General features: G+C 42.6%; 1 protein-coding gene across 1 annotated transcript; it reads left to right on the forward strand.

Moving 5' to 3' along the window:
- Positions 1-13,989: 13,989 nt before the first annotated feature.
- Positions 13,990-17,518, forward strand: LOC117437995 (uncharacterized). Its single transcript, XM_034073314.1, has 3 exons — positions 13,990-14,542; positions 14,657-16,258; positions 17,125-17,518. Exons 1-3 carry the CDS (start codon positions 13,990-13,992, stop codon positions 17,265-17,267), a joined length of 2,298 nt encoding a protein of 765 aa, XP_033929205.1. The 3' UTR covers positions 17,268-17,518.
- Positions 17,519-18,708: the final 1,190 nt, after the last annotated feature.

Consider the following 18,708-nt stretch of genomic DNA (forward strand, 5'->3'; position numbering starts at 1 on the left):
AGTCAGGCCACTGAGGAACACCACAACAACCAACAAGTGGATAAAGCTGCTAAGACTGAAGTGGCTCAGATGGACTCTAGATTAGCAACATAAGGGTGAATTCTTTTTTGGCCTGGTGGGCCCATGAAACTTCAGGCCATCAGGGCAGAGATGCAACATACTGATAGGCTTGTGATCAAGGGAGGTGGACTTAACAATGGACACTGTTGCCAGATTATTCACAACTGTGAAACGTGCTGCATTTAAGCAAGCCAAGTGGTTAAATCCTCTTTGGTATGCAGGACGATGGCTGAAGTACAAATATGGGCAGGCCTGGCAAACTGATTATATCACATTTCCGCAAACCCACTAAGGCAAGCACCATGTGCTTACCATGGTGGAAGCAACCACCGAATGGCTGAAAGCATACTCTGTGCCCCACACCACTGCCCAGAACACTATGCTGGGCCTTGTGAAACAGATTTTGTGGCCACATGACACCCCAGAGAGAATTGAGTCAGACAATGGGACTCATTTCCGGAGCAACCTTATAGACGCTTGTGGTAAAGGGCATGGCATTGAGTGGGTATATCACATACCCTACCATGCACCAGCCTCTGGGAAAATCAAATGGTATCATGGGCTGTTAAAAACTATACTGAGAGCAATGGGTAATGGGAGTTTCAAACATTGGGATACACATTTACCAAAAGCCACATGGTTGGTCAACACCAGAGGATTTGCCAACAGGGCTGGAACAGGCTAGTCAGAACTTTTACATACTGTAGAAGGGGATAAAGTTCCTGTGGTGCACATAAAGATTTTGCTGGGGAAGACAGTCTAGGTTATTCCTGCTTCAGGTAAAGGCAAACCTGCCATGGAATGGACTCAGTCAGAGATCAATATGAGCAGACCAAAAGCCATTTATTGCAAAGCATTAACTCCTTATATACTACTGCTTGCATACACTTACAGTGATTTGGCATATCATGATTGGATACATGTCTTGAAGACGCTTACTGACTAACATATAATTGGTTAAGCACAGGTGTGAGAACTTGACTTCGAATGCTTGCCAACAGTCCACATTTCTCATAACTCAGTGAATTCCAGCTTCTTGTTATCTTGCTTGCTTAAGCTTCCTTTGGCCTTTCATGGCCTTGCTGTATTTTTCGGAGTTATTTAGAGTTCATGTACCAAATATCCATTTTCCTGTGAGAACACTGTCTCCACATAAACCCACTCGTGGGTTTGCTTCTGCTCAGGAACATGCACATACTTGGTGGGTAATGCGGGAAGATGGGGAAGTCCTATGTGTACCTCAAGGGGATTTGATTTTAGGGGAAAGCAGATGGGGCGGAGCCAGGGGGAGTGGCACCAGCTGTGAGTGGTTAAAAACCTGCCCAGGGAGCAGAGGGAGCAGTAGCAAGGAGAATAGAGTGGGTTGAGGCAGTTTGTGCAACAGTTCACGTGGGCAGGAGAGCAGAATAACCGCCTCGTCAAGAGAACTAGCCTGGAGTGCAGAAGAAGGAAGGACTGCTTGTTTCTGTGGAGAGACGTAGACAGATCAATCGAACAGATAGACCATGGTCACAACACGATCTGTAGTGAGGAATAATATGGGTATTCAGACTGAACCTTCCCGCAGACATGCGGCCATGCAGGTCTCTGGCTGCAGCGAATGCCTGAGCCTGGCACTTGTATTGGAGGGAGCCAGTGACACTGCTTGTGTTTGCTGTGAACAAATAAATGATCTGCTCAGGCAGGTGGTTGAACTGAGGGAGGAGGCAGAAAGGTTGAGAGCCATCAGGGAATGTGAAAGTGAAATAGATTGGTGGAGCCACACCCTAAGGCAGGGGCAGAGGGAAGTGGTTGAACAAGTGATGGATCCCCTTCCCTCCTACCATCAGACAGAAGGAGAGAACTTAAGGGACAAGGAGGTATGGAGGGAGGTCCCTCCTCGGAGAGGTAAGCGAAAACCCTCGCAATCCCTTCCTCCCTCCCAGTTGCCCTTGAATAACAGGTATGAGGTCTTGGAACTACAGGGCCAGGTAAATGGAGATGGAAGGGTAGATCTATCTAGTGAGTCACCTAGGGCTTGTCACTCACCCCCATGCCTTAGAACTTCCCCAACCAAGAAGAAAAGAAGAGTAATTGTGGTGGGTGACCCCCTTCTGAGGGGAACAGAAGGGCCCATTTGTTGACCAGATCCATCGCACAGGGAAGTCTGCTGTCTACCTGGGGCTCAGATTAGAGATGTTAAAAAGAAACTATCTGATCTGGTGCAGCCCTCTGACTACTATCCGCTGCTGGTTTTTCAGGTTGGCAGTGAAGAAATTATTAGAAGGAGGGTAAGGGCAATAAAGAAAGACTTCAGAGCCCTGGGACGGCTGGTTAGAGGGTCTGGAGCGCAAGTGGTGTTTGCCTCCATACCTGTTACAAGCAAGGGTGAAGAAATAAATAGGAAGAGTCTGCAGATTAATGTATGGCTACGTGACTGGTGCCAAAGACAGGGTTTTGGGTTTTTCAATCATGGGCTGCTATATGAGACACCTGGTTTGCTGGTGGCAGGTGGGATACACCAGTTCCAGAGGGGGAAAAGGTTTTTGGGGCAGGAGTTATCAGGGTTATTGACAGGGCTTTAAACTAGATATGAAGGGGGAAGGGGATACAACTGGGCCTTTTAGGGATGAGCCCAAGAGAAACATTCTAGGGCTTGAAGGATGGCAGACTAGGGAGGACTATCAATCTATTGTTTCATTTGTGGGAAAGGAAAGTTGTTTAGACACTGTCCCAGCCATGGAAAAAGGGTACTAGGGAAAGAGTTAGCAGTACTCACTCACACATCTTCAGGTTAGATTCAAAGTGCATGGGGGTTGTAGGTGGGCTTGAACTAGTGGGACATTGTTCTAGTATTAATGAAGACCAGAAGGCCTCCTGCCTCTGGAGGGTGCCATCAGCGTGCTCTGCTCGCTCCCTGAAATGCCTGTACACCAATGCAGCCTTGGCTGCAGTGACCATGAGATGGTGGAGTTTAGGATCCTGTGTGGGAGGAATAGAATACCTAGCAAGGCCACTGTTCTGGATTTCCGAAGGGCCAACTTTGGCCTCTTCAATCAACTGCTAAGGGAAGTCTCATGGGAAAGGGTACTAGGTGGTAAAGGGGCTGAAGATAGTTGTTCAGCATTCTTCCAAGCTCAGGATCAGAGCGTCCCAATGGGTAGGAGATCAAGTAAGGGAGCTAGGAGACCAGCGTGGTTAAACAAGGAGCTGCTGGGCAAACTCATGTGGAAAAAAAGTATCTATGGTTTATGGAAAGAGGGACTGGCCACTTGGGAGGAATGTAGGACAGTTGTTAGAGGATGTAGGGTGGCAATTAGGACATCTAAGGCCTCCTTGGAACTTAATCTTGCTAGTCGGGTGTCATGGTTTGAGCAGTAGCAGTCATTTTTTTCTCCTTCTTGGTAGCTGGTGCAGTGCTGTGTTTTGACTTTCAGGCTGAGAATAGCGGGTTAAGGACAGTAGAAAGGGCTTCTTCAAATACATAGCGAATAAAACTAACACAAGAGGCAATATAGACTCACTGCTGAAGAAGGTGGGTGCCCTGGAGACAGAGGATATAAAAAAGGCAGAGCTGCTGAATGACTTCTTTGCCTCTGTCTTTACTCCTGCAGACTCTCCGCACGGGCCCCAGATTCCTGTAGCCCCAGAAGGAGTCAGGACAAAGGAGGAGTTTGCTTTGTTAGATGAGGATTGGGTTAGGGATCAGCTATGGAATCTGGACATATATAAATCGATGGGTCCAGATGGAATACACCCACGGGTGCTGAGGGAGCTGGCGGAGGTTTTTGCTGGGCTACTCTCCATCTTCTTTGGTAAGTCGTGGGAAACAGGAGAGGTGCCTGAGGATTGGAAGATGGCAAATGTCATGCCAGTCTATAAGAAGGGCAAGAAGGAGGACCTGGGTAATTATAGACGGGTCAGCCTTACCTCCATCCCTGGAAAGGTGATGGAACAACTTATTCTTGACACCATCTCTAAACATATCAAGGATGATGGGGCCATTAAGAGCAGCCAACATGGTTTTATGAGGGGGAAGTCATGTTTGACCAAGCGTATAGCCTTCTATGAGGAAGTGACTAGGTGGAGGGATGATGGTAGAGTGGTGCATGTGGTTTTTTTTTACTTCAGTAAGGCATTTGATACTGTCTCCCACAGCATCCTCATAGATAAGCTAAGGTAATGGGGGCTTGAGGATCAGTTAGTGATGTGGATCAAGAACTGGTTGAAAGGAAGAAGGCAGAGAGTTGTGGTCAATGGGGCAGGATCTAGCTGGAGGTCTGTGACTAGGGGAGTCCCTCAGGGGTCGGTGCTGGGACCAGTGCTGTTTAATATTTTCATCAACGACCTGGATGAGGGAACTGAGTGTACCCTCAGGAAGTTCGCTGATGACACTAAATTGGGAGGAGTGGCTGACACACCAGAAGGCTGTGTTGCCATTCAGCGAGACCTGGACAGGCTGGAGAGTTGGGCAGGGAGAAACTTGATGAAATTCAACAGGGGCAAGTGGAGAGTCTTGCATCTGGGGAAGAACAACCCCATGTACAGGTTGGGGGTTGACCTGCTGGAAAGTAGTGAATGGGAAAGGGACCTGGGGGTCCTAGTGGGTAGAAGGATGACCATGAGCCATGAAACAAGGGGAACACAAAATCACAAAATGGAATATATAAACCTTTAGAATTAGTTTTAAGCAATGTCAAGTTTGATGGCTTTGTAACAGTAGCAATGGGAAATTACTGAGGTGCGTGGTACATAGAAAAAAAGAGTACAGCTAGAGAACATACTGGCACAAGATAAATTGTTATAGTTGACATAGTTTTAAGAAAAACAGTCTAGAAAAACAGGACGCAGGGATAAGGAGTATCTGGGAATGGCAGGTGTCCAGGATGGGCTACAGTTAAACTAATTGATAAGTAGGAGGATAGGAGGATTATTATGTCTCTGGTGCTAACGAATCAATCAAACTGGTATAAGCATCTACTGTGTGTGCTTCAAAGAGTGCCAGAAGTGATGAAGATTGTTGGAAGAAGTAAACGACTGTCAGAGACCACCACCACATTTTATACGCATACGGGGAGCTTTCTGGAAAATAACGTAATCCATACGTAGCCTCATGAATATGTATGTATGCCCAGGGACTATATAAGGATGGCTTGTGTAGCAATAGAGGGACACACGTTAGGAGGAGCTATCCCCCGTGCCTCCCGGCGCCGCAATAAAGAATAGTTGCTTGTCAGCTTGAAAACTTTGTTGTCAGGTTTGTTCCTGGAGTTTTCTCCGAATCAATCCCCAGGTCCTGTTTTCCATTCTGCTTTTCTCACACCTTTTGTACTAAGGTTCTGAGGACCTGAAACTATGTCAGCTACCTTCAGGCATCACAGTTATTTTCCATTACAAAGCCATCAAACTTATCATTACTTAGAACTGATTACATTTTGTGCTTTTGTGCCTCCTTGTATCAAATCCCCCCTTTTTCTGTCCTTTTGCAGATTCTTTTGCAACATTTTATATAATACCATTACCATCTAGAGTCTTTTGAAATAGTTTCCTGTTTCTACTTGATACTTAAATTTCATTTCTTTTTCCAGTCTTCATAATTTATCATAGATCATTTACAATACCAGAAAGTTGTTATATCACAAGTAATCAATATTAAAACAATATTAATATTCCTGCAACCAGTTGCCCTAACCAGGAGAGATCAAGTAACCACGAAATTAACTTTTTCCATATTTCTTTAAACCCCCAGGAGGTATCACCCTTGGCCATTTTATGAAAGATTTTAGTTTATTTTCAAATTTCCTCCAGATTTGTTTCAGGAACAGCAACTTTCACTGATTATGGAACAAACCCCTCCTTGTGAAGCCAATAACATGTCTAGAGGCATTTGGTTTTGTAATACCATTTTAGATATCACCCACAAATTTGTCCATGAGATAGTGCTGGAAATTGGAATGCCAATTAATGGAAGGCCCTGATCTCCTGATTCAGGCAACTGTGCACACACTCAACAGTCACTACAATTAACAATTTAGTAACATTCTGCGTTAATTTCAGGTATAAGTATTGGTCCCAAACTAGTATGCCAGTTATCATATAAATCCAAATTATGATCGAAACAATTTCATATGTAAGGGTTCAACCAGCCATGTCTTCTCTGGTTCTGGTGCTTTCTTTATTCTTGAATAATGTGTCCAAGCAGGTTGTTCCTTCATCTTCACTGCTGTAAAGGTGGTCAGTAATAGCTGGTATGGTCCTCTTCACTTCTCCTGTAGAGGATTCTCTTGAAAAATTCTTAACATAAACGCAATCTAAAAGGGTGAATCGGATAATCCATGCCTCTCGCTCTTATCCCCAGTATTCTCTTATTTCTGCTAATTGTTTTCCCAGGTTGACCATAAACTCTTAGAGATAGCCTTCTCCCACCTCCAGAAGACTTTCTCCTTCAAACTGGGACTGATATGGTCTTCCATATAAAATTTTACATGGTCTAGCCTCTTCTTTCGACCGAGGTTTAGTTCAAATTCTTAACAGTCAGTGGTAAGGCTTGGTACCAATATTAATTCATTTCCTGACATATTTTACCAGTCTTTTGTTTGATCAGATGAACTGTCTTTTCTACTTGCCCACTGACCTGAGGCCTGTATGGTACATGTAGTTGTCAATCAATTTCTAATTTTTTGCTAATCTCTTGTAACTATTTTGCTCTAAGGTGCGAGCCTCGGTCGGAAGAAATTGCCTCTGGTACTCCAAAACAAGGTATATCATTTAACAATGTTCCAATTACTTTTCTTGCATTATTTATTCTACAAGGGAATGCTTCTGGCCACCCTGAAAAACTATTCATTAACACCAACAAATATTGGTAACCTTCTGTTCTCGGTAACTCGGGAAAATTTATTTGCCAATAATGTCGCTGATAACTTCCTCCCCAGTTGTACCAATTTGATTTCTATTTTCAATTTTTAGGATTGTTCTTGAGACAGAGCTGACATTGTCACTAATTGAACTATGGTATATAGATTCCTTCCTGCAATTTGTTTGTCTAAGTATTTATACAAAGAGCTGCTACCCCAATGAGTTTTATTATGTTCCTCCTGAAGTATCTTCCAGAGTTGATTACAGGGAATTACAATTCGCCCGTCAGGAATCTGTACCCAACCCTCTTTGTTTTCCTGTCCTTTGAGGTCTTCAATCAATTTTCTATCCTCCTTTGAATATCTAGGTTTGGATTTCTCAATTGTTAGTTTGCCATCAGGGATTAAAGGAATGATCTTAAATTGTTCAGTTTCTTGTTTGGCTTCAATATTGGCCAAAGTATTTCCAGTTTCCTGAGAGTCACCAGCTTCCAGTAGTCATAGACTTTCTGTAGCATGTTTCATTTTCTTTTTTTTTTTCCCCTGTGTGTTCAAAAGTTTTCATTCTTTTCAGATGTCACCATGTTCATGGACCACAAACGCATATTTAGAATCAGTCCAAATATTTATCCTTTTGTCTTTAGCCAATTCCAGGGCTCTTGTTCAGCATGTTCCAGAGGTTTCTTTCAAATGTGGTCAGCTTGAATATACAGTCTCTATAGTGGCCAAGCAGTCGTGTGTTAATAGTTCTGCCGATTGATCCTGCAAAAGGATGCTGGATTGACAACATTAGTGACCACAATTTCTATATCATTGTGTTGCACAAGGGTGGCCTGGTATTTTAAAAAACATGAAGGAGATAACCAGTGGGCTTCTTTCTGTTCCAGAACTGCTAATACAACATGGGACACTAGTACAGTAATCTTTTGTCCCAAGGTAAATTTGCAAGCCTCTTCAATGTTCATGACAACTGCTGCCACAGTTCTTAGGCATCTGGGCTATCCTTTGCTCGCTTCATCCAGCTGTTTTGAAAAATGCACCACTGTCCTCTTATAGGGTCCTAGTTTCAAGCAAGGACCCCCAAAGCTATTCCCTGTTCTTCACAGGAATACAGCCAAAATGATTTAGTCGCATCCGGAAGTCACAGAGCTGCAGTTCTCATTAGCTCTGTTTAAAAGCCCTCCTCTGCAGAATCAGTCTATTCCAAAGAGAGAAGGTTTTTTTTTTTTAACAGTTCATATAGTGGTCTTACCAGAACACCATAATCATGCATCCAGTCTGCATCATCCAGTCATTCCCAGGAATGCACAGAACTCCTTGATGGTTGATGGTCATGGTGTTTGATAAATGGCTTCTTTTCTAGCAGTTCCAACTTCTCTGTTCTCCTGTTGTTTCATATCCTAGGTAGGAAACTCGGGTTTGAATTAGTTGGGCCTTTTGTCTGGATACCCGATAATCATTCAGTCCTGGAAAATTCAGTAATCCCACCATTAACTAGACATATTCTTCCTTTGTATCTGTGGCAATTAATAGGTCATTCGCATATTGTAACAGAGTCCCCATCTGAGTGGGTGGATTCCATGATTCTAGTTCCAATGTTAACTGATTTCAAAACTCGTTGGACTGCTTTTAAACCCTTGAGGTAATACTGTCCAAGTTAGTTGAGTTTTCCTTACTGTGTCAGGCTTTTCCCTATTCAAAAGCCAATAAATTCTGGTTTTCTTTGGCCAATGTTAAGCAAAAGAAAGAGTCCTTTAAATCCAAGATGGCAAACCATTTGATTATTATTCAATTTAGTCAATAAGGTAGATGGATTAGCTATTATTGGATTAATATCCTCTACAAATTTTTTGATTGCTCTGAGATCTTGAAGCAATCTGCAACTTTATTTCTTTACTGGTAAGATAGGAATATTGTATCCCAATTCACATTCAATTCATAATTTATATTTTAAAATTTATCAATGATTTTTAGTTCCCTTTCCCTGCAATTTGAGGGGATACTGTTTTATTCTAATTGGGCAGGGGCCCCCCCTTCTTATTTCTACTTTAACAGGCAGAGCATTTTTTTGCCTTACCTGGAACTTCGGATGCCCATACTCCCAGATATACCCGATTAAGGATTTCTTCCATTTCAGGGAGGTCCTCCTGTTCACTTTTCTGTTGAATTAAAGATATAAACTCAAAACTGAAATTAACTGATTTTAAACTCTCAATTCCATTTCACCTTCTTTAAATGCTTCTTCTTGCCCTAATAAAGATTTCAAAGAATTTAGCATGCATAAAAATTTATGCATTCCCATTTGTTTTTCCAATTTGTACTTCAAGGGTTTCAGAAAGAATCTATTTTTTCTCTTTTTTTTTCTTTTTCCTTTTTTTTTTTTCTCGGTGGCCAGTATCTCCCACATCTGTAACAAATTATTTTCCCTCTGATTTAACGCCAAACAAGTTGCTCCCGTATCCACTAAAATTCCACTTTATTTCCTCTAGTCCCAAGTTTTAATTCAACTGGTGGATCTGCTAGGGTAGATTACCCAGGTCCCCATCAGTCTAGTTTCAATTCAGCCACCGGAGCCACCCCATGCACTTCCCCCAGGGCAGTCCGAGACTTCCAACGTCCAAACTCCCCACAACACACACCAATCCGGTCCCATAGGAGAAGAACACACTCCCCCACTTCCGCCCGACATCCCTTCACCTCTGCCTCCCCAGCACTCATCCCACGCTCAAACACAGGAGCTGCCCGAGCTCCCCTACTTTCCCTCCTTAACTTTAAACATCTTTCCCCGGTATCACGATCTGAACAACATCTCTTTAGCTTAGCTTTCAGTTTTTCCCTGTCCTTTTCCAAAGCCAAAATTAAGGGATCTGGCGGAGGTATATTAGTTTTGCATTCCGCCTGTCATATCCACTTCATTCCATTTTCCTTGCCACCTCAAAAACAGCATTAATTGTAACAATGTATCATAAGTCAAAGTTACATTTTTAGGCCATTTTTCCTGATCTTCCAAACTATACAAAGGCCACCATTGGTTACAATATTTTATCAGCATTTTCTCATTTACCGAGCCCCCAGGAAACCCTCCCAGTTCTTTCCAGTTTGCCAAAATGCACCCTAAAGGACTCTTTTTCAAGATCTCTCCACTCCGCCGATTTCCCATCATCGATCTCGCATTCACACACACACACGGGATCCCAGACACACTCCACACAGTTACAACACTTGAGACAGAGACTAAAATCATATCAAACTAACAATTAATACTTATAACCTGTCACCAACATTAAAATCACAGGACCAAAATCATCACTATAACAAGCCACAGAATAGACACTCCACAGTTACAACACTTGAAACAGAGACAACTATTAACGTATTTATAGCAGTCTGTCACCAATATCAAAATCACAAGACCAAAATCACAACTGTAACAAGCCACAATAGAAGTCAAATACCAGTAAAATCCAAAACTCTTTTTATAAGACACCCACTGTGTCCTGCATGACCCAAACCACAAGATGCCCTCTGCTTCTTGTGATTGTATACCAGTAAAAAACAAAGCCTTTTCTACAAGGCACCCACTGTGTCTTGCAGGACTCAAACCATAAGATGCCCGCTGCCTCCTGTGATTGTAAACCATAGGACGCCCGCTGCTTCTTGTGCGTATATACTGGTAAAAACCAAAACCTTTTGTACAAGATACCCACTGTATCTTGCAGGACCCAAACCACAAGATGCCCTCTGCCTCTTGTGATTGTATACCGGTAAGAACCAAAACCTTTTCTACAAGATACCCACTGTATCTTGCAGGACCCAAAACACAAGATGCCCTCTGCCTCTTGTGATTGTATACCGGTAAAAACCAAAACCATTTGTACAAGATACCCACTGTATCTTGCAGGACCCAAACCACAAGATGCCCTCTGCCTCTTGTGATTGTATACCGGTAAAAACCAAAACCTTTTCTACAAGACACTTACAGCCACTGCATCTTGCAGGACCCAAACCACAGGATGCCCACTGCCTCTTGTTGGTGTATACCAAACAGATGCTAACAGCCGGGTATACACCTTTACCCATGAGATTTCCTATCTCGATTTACGGAAGGCTTCCACACCATGCGTATGCTTACCGAACCAATTTACCAAGCCAAGATGCCCCTTGCATCTTGCAGACTTAAATAAAAGAATTCCTTTTATGAAGATGGTCTTTGTCTGCTCCCACAGTGATCCAAATGAGTCAAGGGGTCCCTCCGGGAAAAATTCTAAAATTCTACCAAACAAACCACAATTAATAACACAGTTATAACATCCTGTCACCAATACCAAAATCACAAGACCAAAATCCTCAATGTAACAAGCCACAAGAAGATCCAAAACCATTTCCATAAGACACCCCCTGCATCTTGCAGGACCCAAAACACAAGATGCCCTCTGCCTCTTGTGATTGTATACCAGTAAAATCCAAAACCTTTGCAACTGGTTGCAAGAATATTGATGTTAATTACTTTAATATTGATTGCTTGTGGTATGATACAATGTTCCCTTTGGTGTTGTAAACTATCTACGATCAATTATGAAGATTGGAAAAGGAATGAAATTAAGCACTGAGTAGAAATGGGAAATTATTTCAAAAGGACTTTTGATGGTGATGGTAATATATAAAATGTTGCAAAAGGATTTGCAAAAGGACAGAAAAAGGGGGGAATGAAACCATTAGGGTTAGCAAGTTTGTTCCTGGATTTTTCTCCGAGTCAGCCAGCAATGCGCCCTTGTGGCCAAGAAGGCAAATGGCATCCTAGGGTGTATTAGAAAGGGTGTGGTTAGTAGGTCAAGAGAGGTTCTCATCCCCCTCTACTCTGCCTTGGTGAGGCCGCATCTGAAATATTGCGTCCAGTTCTGGGCCCCTCAGTTCAAGAAGGACAGGGAATTGCTTGAAAGAGTCCAGCGCAGAGCCACAAAGGTGATTAAGGGAATGGAACATCTCCCTTATGAGGAGAGGCTGAGGGAGCTGGGTCTCTTTAGCCTGGAGGAGACTGAGGGGTGACCTCATCAATGTTGTTTCAGAGAAAACTCCAGGAACAAACTTGCCAACAAAGTTTTCAAGCTGACAAGCAGGTATTCTTTATTGCGGCGCCGGGAGGCACGGGGGATAGCTCCTCCTAACGTGTGTCCCTCTATTGCTATACAAGCCATCGTTATATAGTCCCTGGGCATACATACATATTCATGAGGCTACGTATGGATTACGTTATTTTCCAGAAAGTTCCCCGCATGCGTACAAAAATGTGGTGGTGGTCTCTGACAGTCGTTTACTTCTTCCAACAATCTTCATCACTTCTGGCAGCCTTTGAAGCACGCGCAGTAGATGTTTGTACCAGTTTAATTGGTTCGTTAGCATCAGAGACATAAGAACCCTCCTATCCTCCTACTTATCAGTTAGTTTACCCGTAGCCTATCCTGGACACCTGCCATTCCCAGATACTCCTTATCCCTGCGTCCTGTTTTTCTAGACTGTTTTTCTTAAGACTACATCAACTATAACAATTTATCTTGTGTCAGTATGTTCTCTATCTGTACTCTATTTTTTCTATGTATTATGCACCTCAGTAATTTCCCATTGCTACTGTTACAAAGCCATCAAACTTGACATTGCTTAAAACTAATTCTAAAGGTTTATATATTCCCTTTTGTGATTTTGTGTTCCCCTTGTTTCAATGTTTACAAATATGTAAAGGGTGGGTGTCAGGATGATGGAGCTAGGCTTTTTTCAGTGATATCCAGTGGTAGGACAAGGGGGAATGGGTGTAAACTGGAGCATAGGAGGTTCCACATTAACATCAGGAAGAATTTCTTTACTGTGAGAGTGACAGAGCACTGGAACAGGTTGCCCAGGGGGGTTGTGGAGTCTCGTACATTGGAGATATTGAATGCCCGCCTGGACAAGTTCCTGTGTTATGTACTCTAGGTTACCCTGCTCTTGCAGGGGGATTGGACTAGATGATCTTTTGAGGTCCCTTCCAACTCTTGGGATTCTTTGATTCTGTGAACTCAGCTGCATGCTGTTGCCTTCTACGTAGCACTTTTATAGCCTAGCCATGCAGAAATTAAGGTGTCAGATCCAGAATGAGACTTCACTTATTGATTGCAAGGATCAAGCCTTTAGTTACTTTAAATGCATTTTGCAGCAAGATGTTTGTGTCTTTGAACACTTAAAATTCAGTTTCCCATAATAAGATGAAAAAGCATATACGTATCACAACCTTCAGGGTGGGGTGAGTTACTGGTTGGTGGGTGGTGAGGTGTCTTATTCTCTTCACTTGTTATTTCCTTCATCATTATTATTATTATTGGTAGTAGCAATAGTGATTTGTGTTATACCTTAGTTATTAAACTGTTCTTATCTCAAACCGTGTGAGCTACATTCTTTTGATTCTCCTCCCTATCTCTCCAGGAGTTGGGGGAGGAAGGGGGGGAGCGAGTGAACGAGTTGCATGGCAGATGAGGAAGAGGAAGATGTAAGACTGCCTCAGCCAAAAAACACGAGGCAACAGCGCCACCAAATGGCAAGGTTAATGATAGCTGTGAAAAATTTAGACAAGGATGGTGATACGGGTAAAAAGAAAGAAATGTATAAAAAAGCCATGGAGGCAATTAAAGAAGGAATCAAGAATATTGAAAGACAGTTGGACCAAAAGGAGAAATTAGACGCCGGGGGACGAGAAGGGATCAAGAGGGCAATTAGACAGGGAAAGCTAACGATTAAAGAAGGTCATGAAAAAATAAAACGCTTGTATGGAGCAGGGGAAGGATTAACAGAAAAAGAAAAAAGAGACTTACAGGATGATTTAGATGAAGGAATGTTAGAGGATGAGAGGGCAAAGGGGTATATCCCTAAAAGAGTAAACGAATATATCCCTACAGATCATTCTTTTGACATGGGGCGGAGATGGAAAGGAGTTATCACACAAGCTAATTTGAATGGGGAGGTTACTTTAGAACCATTAATATCTGCTCCAGTACGGGTTACACAGAATGGAGCAGAATGGACACCTTTAGACTGGAATTTGGTCTCAAAATTACAACAAAGTGTTATGGCCTACGGAGCCACTAATTCGGCTGTACGAAGACAGATGACAGCCTTTATGAAATACCAGGAGCTTGTTCCTGCCGATATTAGATTGCTTATGGAAACTCTCCTAGGGGCTACGGCTTTTACAATGTTTCTGGTAAAGTGGCAGGAACGCTTAGAGCTAAAACAACTAGAGTTTAAGGCTGAAGACTCCAACCTGCTCAAGATTAAGACTGGAGACTCCAACCTACTAGAATTTAAGGCTGAAGATGCCGACCTACTACAGACAGCAACAGAGACAGAGGTTAATGAGGTGCTGAGGAGTACAAGCCCTGAGAAAAATGAAGCATTAGAAGCCCAGCAACAGATGTCCTTGTTTCAGAACCGTATCAGAGAGCAAAATGCACATTTGGAGATGCTGCGTGAGAAAGCACATGACCTGGAAGTACAGCTTGAGTCTTCTCAAAAGAATGCCAAAGATAAAGAAAATACATTTGCCCAAATGGAAGAGAATATGGAAGATACAATTCAACAGCTATGCGAAAGCACGGAAGAAAAAGAACAAGATGTTAAAAGTCTCCAAGATCTAGTGGCATCAGAAAGGTTGTCTGTATTACAATGTGCCCTTTCTGTCCGGGACTCAGAAATAAGAGAATTGAAAAATGAAATAGCTTTATGCAAAATGAAAGAACAACAACATGTTGAAGAACTGACAATCAGCCATGAGAAGGATATTTGCAGACAGTTGGAGAACTTGAGGGCTGAGCTGGAGAAGTGCCACAGAAGGGAAATTGCAGAAGCCAGGCAGGTATATGAAGAAGAAATGGTTTTGAAATATAAGAATGAACTTGAAGAGCTAAAAAGAGAGCTCTGTGCTCTGAATTCTGAAGAGCATGTTCAGACTTTGAATGGCATAATAATTGACTTAAATAAGAGTCTTCATGAGTCTGAAGTTAATAAAGAATCTTTGAGGAAGAGACTTGAGAACCAACAGGAAGACTTTGAGAGAGAAAAATCTGAAATTGAAACTAAATACAAGGGTTTGATTGATGGGCTTAAGTTGCAACTTTCTGATGCAGAAGAGCAGCTCAAGGAAGCTGAACAATACAAACAAGTAAAACAGTCCTCGCGTGGAAAGATTCAGAAACTGAATTCTCTCGTCAAGGAATTAAATGAGAAGCAACTTTATGAGGCTAAAGCCACTACAGATGTAAGGCAAAAGCCTGATGAAGACAATGTCTCCAATAAAAAGGTAATGACTTTGAGGGAAAGCCAGATTTTACCAGAGATGAGAGCAGAATTTGATGCGATGTGGAATGAGCCACACCAGTTGACAGGTGAAGATGAGTTAGTTCATGAAGAACTAGAGTTCCAGTATGGCTTTGGAGTAGGCTCCTCAAGGGATCCATTAGCAGAAATCAAGAATTCAGAGGTCACAGAGAATAATGAAAACGGTGAAGGTGATGACTCTCTTAAAGTAATTGAGACAAAAATTGAGCAACAACAGGTTTATAGATATGACCCTGAATATCCAGTTATGGTTTTGGTTTATGGATCACAGCAATACAGATCTGCTATTATAGCGCAACAAATTGAAAAACACTTAGCGATCCTAGAATGGGTTTTCCCATCGTATCAGCCTTCTGCATCTGTTACCACGCTCCAGGATTATATTGGGTCCCTATTGTTAAAAGCCAAAGAACGTGTCAGGTTGGTGTTTGGTGTTGATCCTTCTGTATTTGTACTACCTTGGAAAACTACTGATTTAATCCAAGAATGGTCATTATGTTCTATGACCTTTGCTCTTGCAGTTAATGGGGTACAATTGTCAACACATTATCCCTCTCATCCGCTGTTTCAAACAACCTCTATTATAATGAGAGGGCCTATTGTGAAACAAAAACCTATATCAAATGCACTTACTGTATTCACTGATGCCAGTGGACGTACTGGGAAATATGGCTTCGCATGGCAAGACAATCAAAATTGGAAACTAAAGATATGGACTGACACAGGACAATCAGTGCAAATCTTAGAACTACAAGCCATTGTTGAAACCTTAAATTGGTTTTCCTCACAAGCCTTAAATATTGTATCCGATTCAGCATATGCAGTCAGTGTAGTCAATCGTATTGACTGTGCAAAAATAGGTAAAATTGGAACATTGGAAATTGAAGAATTGGTAATTCGCCTAAAGGGTATAATTCAAGAACGTAAGGAGCCCATCTGGTGCTGCCACATGCGAAGTCATACCAACTTACCTGGTATCTTTTCCCAGGGTAATGCTGTAATTGACCGAGCGGTTGCAGGACCAGTCGTGCTACAGAACTTTGAAGCGGCTCGTCAGTCACATGAGTTTTTTCATCAATCCTCAAGAGGTCTACAGCAGGAATTTGGACTATCTAGGTCTCAGGCTCGAAATATTGTCGCAGCCTGCCCTGATTGCGCCCGTATTGCTCCATTACAACAACATGGAGTTAACCCGCGAGGCTTAGGCCCAAGAAAAGTATGGCAGACTGATGTTACAGAATACCCCCCTTTTGGTCGACTGAAATATTTACATGTCTCAGTTGATACTCATAGTCATGCAGTATGGGCCTCAGCACTAACTACAACAGCCTTTAAAGCAGTGAAACAACACTGGTTACAGGCTTTTGCTGTCCTAGGGGTTCCTGAAATGATAAAGACAGACAATGCGCCAAGTTATGTAGGACACTGGAGTGAACAATTTCTAAAGCAATGGGGTGTTAAACATGTTACAGGCATACCTTACAATACTACTGGCCAGGGCATTGTCGAAAGACGACATCAGGATATTAAACGCTTGCTTGGCGCTTTGAAAAAAGAGGGGGAGATAACCCTCTCGCCACACGATATGTTAGCTAAAGCATGTTATGTTTTAAATTGGAAAAATCCTGTTTCAACCAATGATAAGCAAACTGTTATTCTGATACATTTGCACTATACTTCACAAAATTCTGTTTTAAAAATGCCTGTCCGTACTTGGGACCCTAAAAAAGGGGCCTGGGGAACAGAAAAAGAAACTTTATTCACCTGGGGACGGGGATATGCTTGTGTCTCTACAGGTGATGACCCACCTCGATGGGTCCCAGCTAAATGGGTAAAACCGTGGCTGGAAAAGAAGGGAGATTCTGAGGAAACGAGAGGACAGCAGACGGTGTCTTAATAAACTATTTGTGGAATCTAGCTAGGGAACTTTTGGAAGAAAAACGAAATGAAGATATTAGGTCTGGCAGCACCTGTGGTTCTGATGGAACAGGGAAGTATGATGTCACATAACATGGATCATCGGCAAAACATGTGGGTAACATGGGTTAATGAGATAGGGCAGGATTCCTTTTGTTTATCTATAGCAACCCCATCTGATCCATTTCGAACATGTTTGATTGGAGTCCCTCTGGTATCTCACAAGACCTTTATAGATATGGCTGACCACTTCTTCCAACACAGGCTGGCCACCTGTGTTGGAACGAGTGTGCATTTTAGTCAGTATAAAAGCCCAAGCCTCACGTGATGTGAGGGAGGCAGAGCCTCTGTGGGGACGCCCGCTAAGGTTGAGCCTGCCACCTTGCACTGCGATGATGCTTCTTGGAGCTGGTTTCTTAATAGTCTTTACAAGGTCCTTGTGCCACGTCCTGTATGTGGGACTGTGCAGTGGGAGCAATGATTGTCCGGATTTTGTGTTTCAAATATTGTAGTTCTGTGGAGAGTGTATGTGGGATCCCATATATGCATATATGTGTGTTTGTGTGTGTGTGATGAGGGCAGACAGTGTTCTGTATATTTTTTGTTGTCAGGTTCATGTAAAAAGTTTTAACAGGTAGCAGTTCAACATTTTGGGCAAGAAAGGGTCAATGCATAAGTGCAGCAGGTATTTATGGTTGACCACCTAAAAAAAAAAAAAAGGGGGGGGAGTGTAATGATGGAGCAAACTCCTTGACTGTTAACACTGTACAGTTTACTTCTGCAGCTGCTTTACATCCTTCACAATCTTTCTGATCATTCTGAATCTATTCACAAGAAATTGTTTGAGCTTAAAGAAAATACTGTAGAAACAAATCCTATAGACTCTTGGTTAAAATCGTTAGGAATAAGTAGTTGGTTAAGGAGTTTAATCATGATGTTTAGTGGACCAATAATGATTATGTTGTTAATTTTGTTTTTTGGACCTTGTTTGTTACAATGTACTATGCAACGCATGCAGCAGATGACGAACGCCTTATTTGAAAAAAGAGGGGGAGATGTTGGGGGTCGAGCATGGGCGCTTTAACAGGCTTGCAGCAAGCTGTGAGAAAGTGAACCTCTGACCCCAGGCTGGAAGAGGAAGCGTCAAGGTCAGCAAAACAGGAGCGCAATAACAAGATGCCAGAAGCATGATGTAACGCTAAGCTGAAGCGAAGGTGTGAAACCAATCAGGAGAGGCAAAGTGGAGCGTGTACCTCTCGCGGGCAAAGTGAAGCAGCCAATCAAGTAATGCGTGATTGCGTGTAAGACAGTATATTAAGAGCAGCCTTGTAATCAATAAACGGAGCATTTTGTGAACCTACATCGTATCGGTGTTTTCTCCCCTCCACCTGGCCGCGGCACTCCCGGCTTCCCCTCTTCCCTGGCAGAGCATGAGACTCACAAGGTCCTTGGTTAGACTAAACATCAGTGTTACCACCTCTGTTCCTAGGCTGAAACTCAAAAACACAGCACTGCACCAGCTACTAAGAAGAAA

The sequence above is a fragment of the Melopsittacus undulatus genome, chromosome W (genome assembly GCF_012275295.1).
Source record: "Melopsittacus undulatus isolate bMelUnd1 chromosome W, bMelUnd1.mat.Z, whole genome shotgun sequence".
Lineage (NCBI taxonomy): Eukaryota > Metazoa > Chordata > Aves > Psittaciformes > Psittaculidae > Melopsittacus > Melopsittacus undulatus.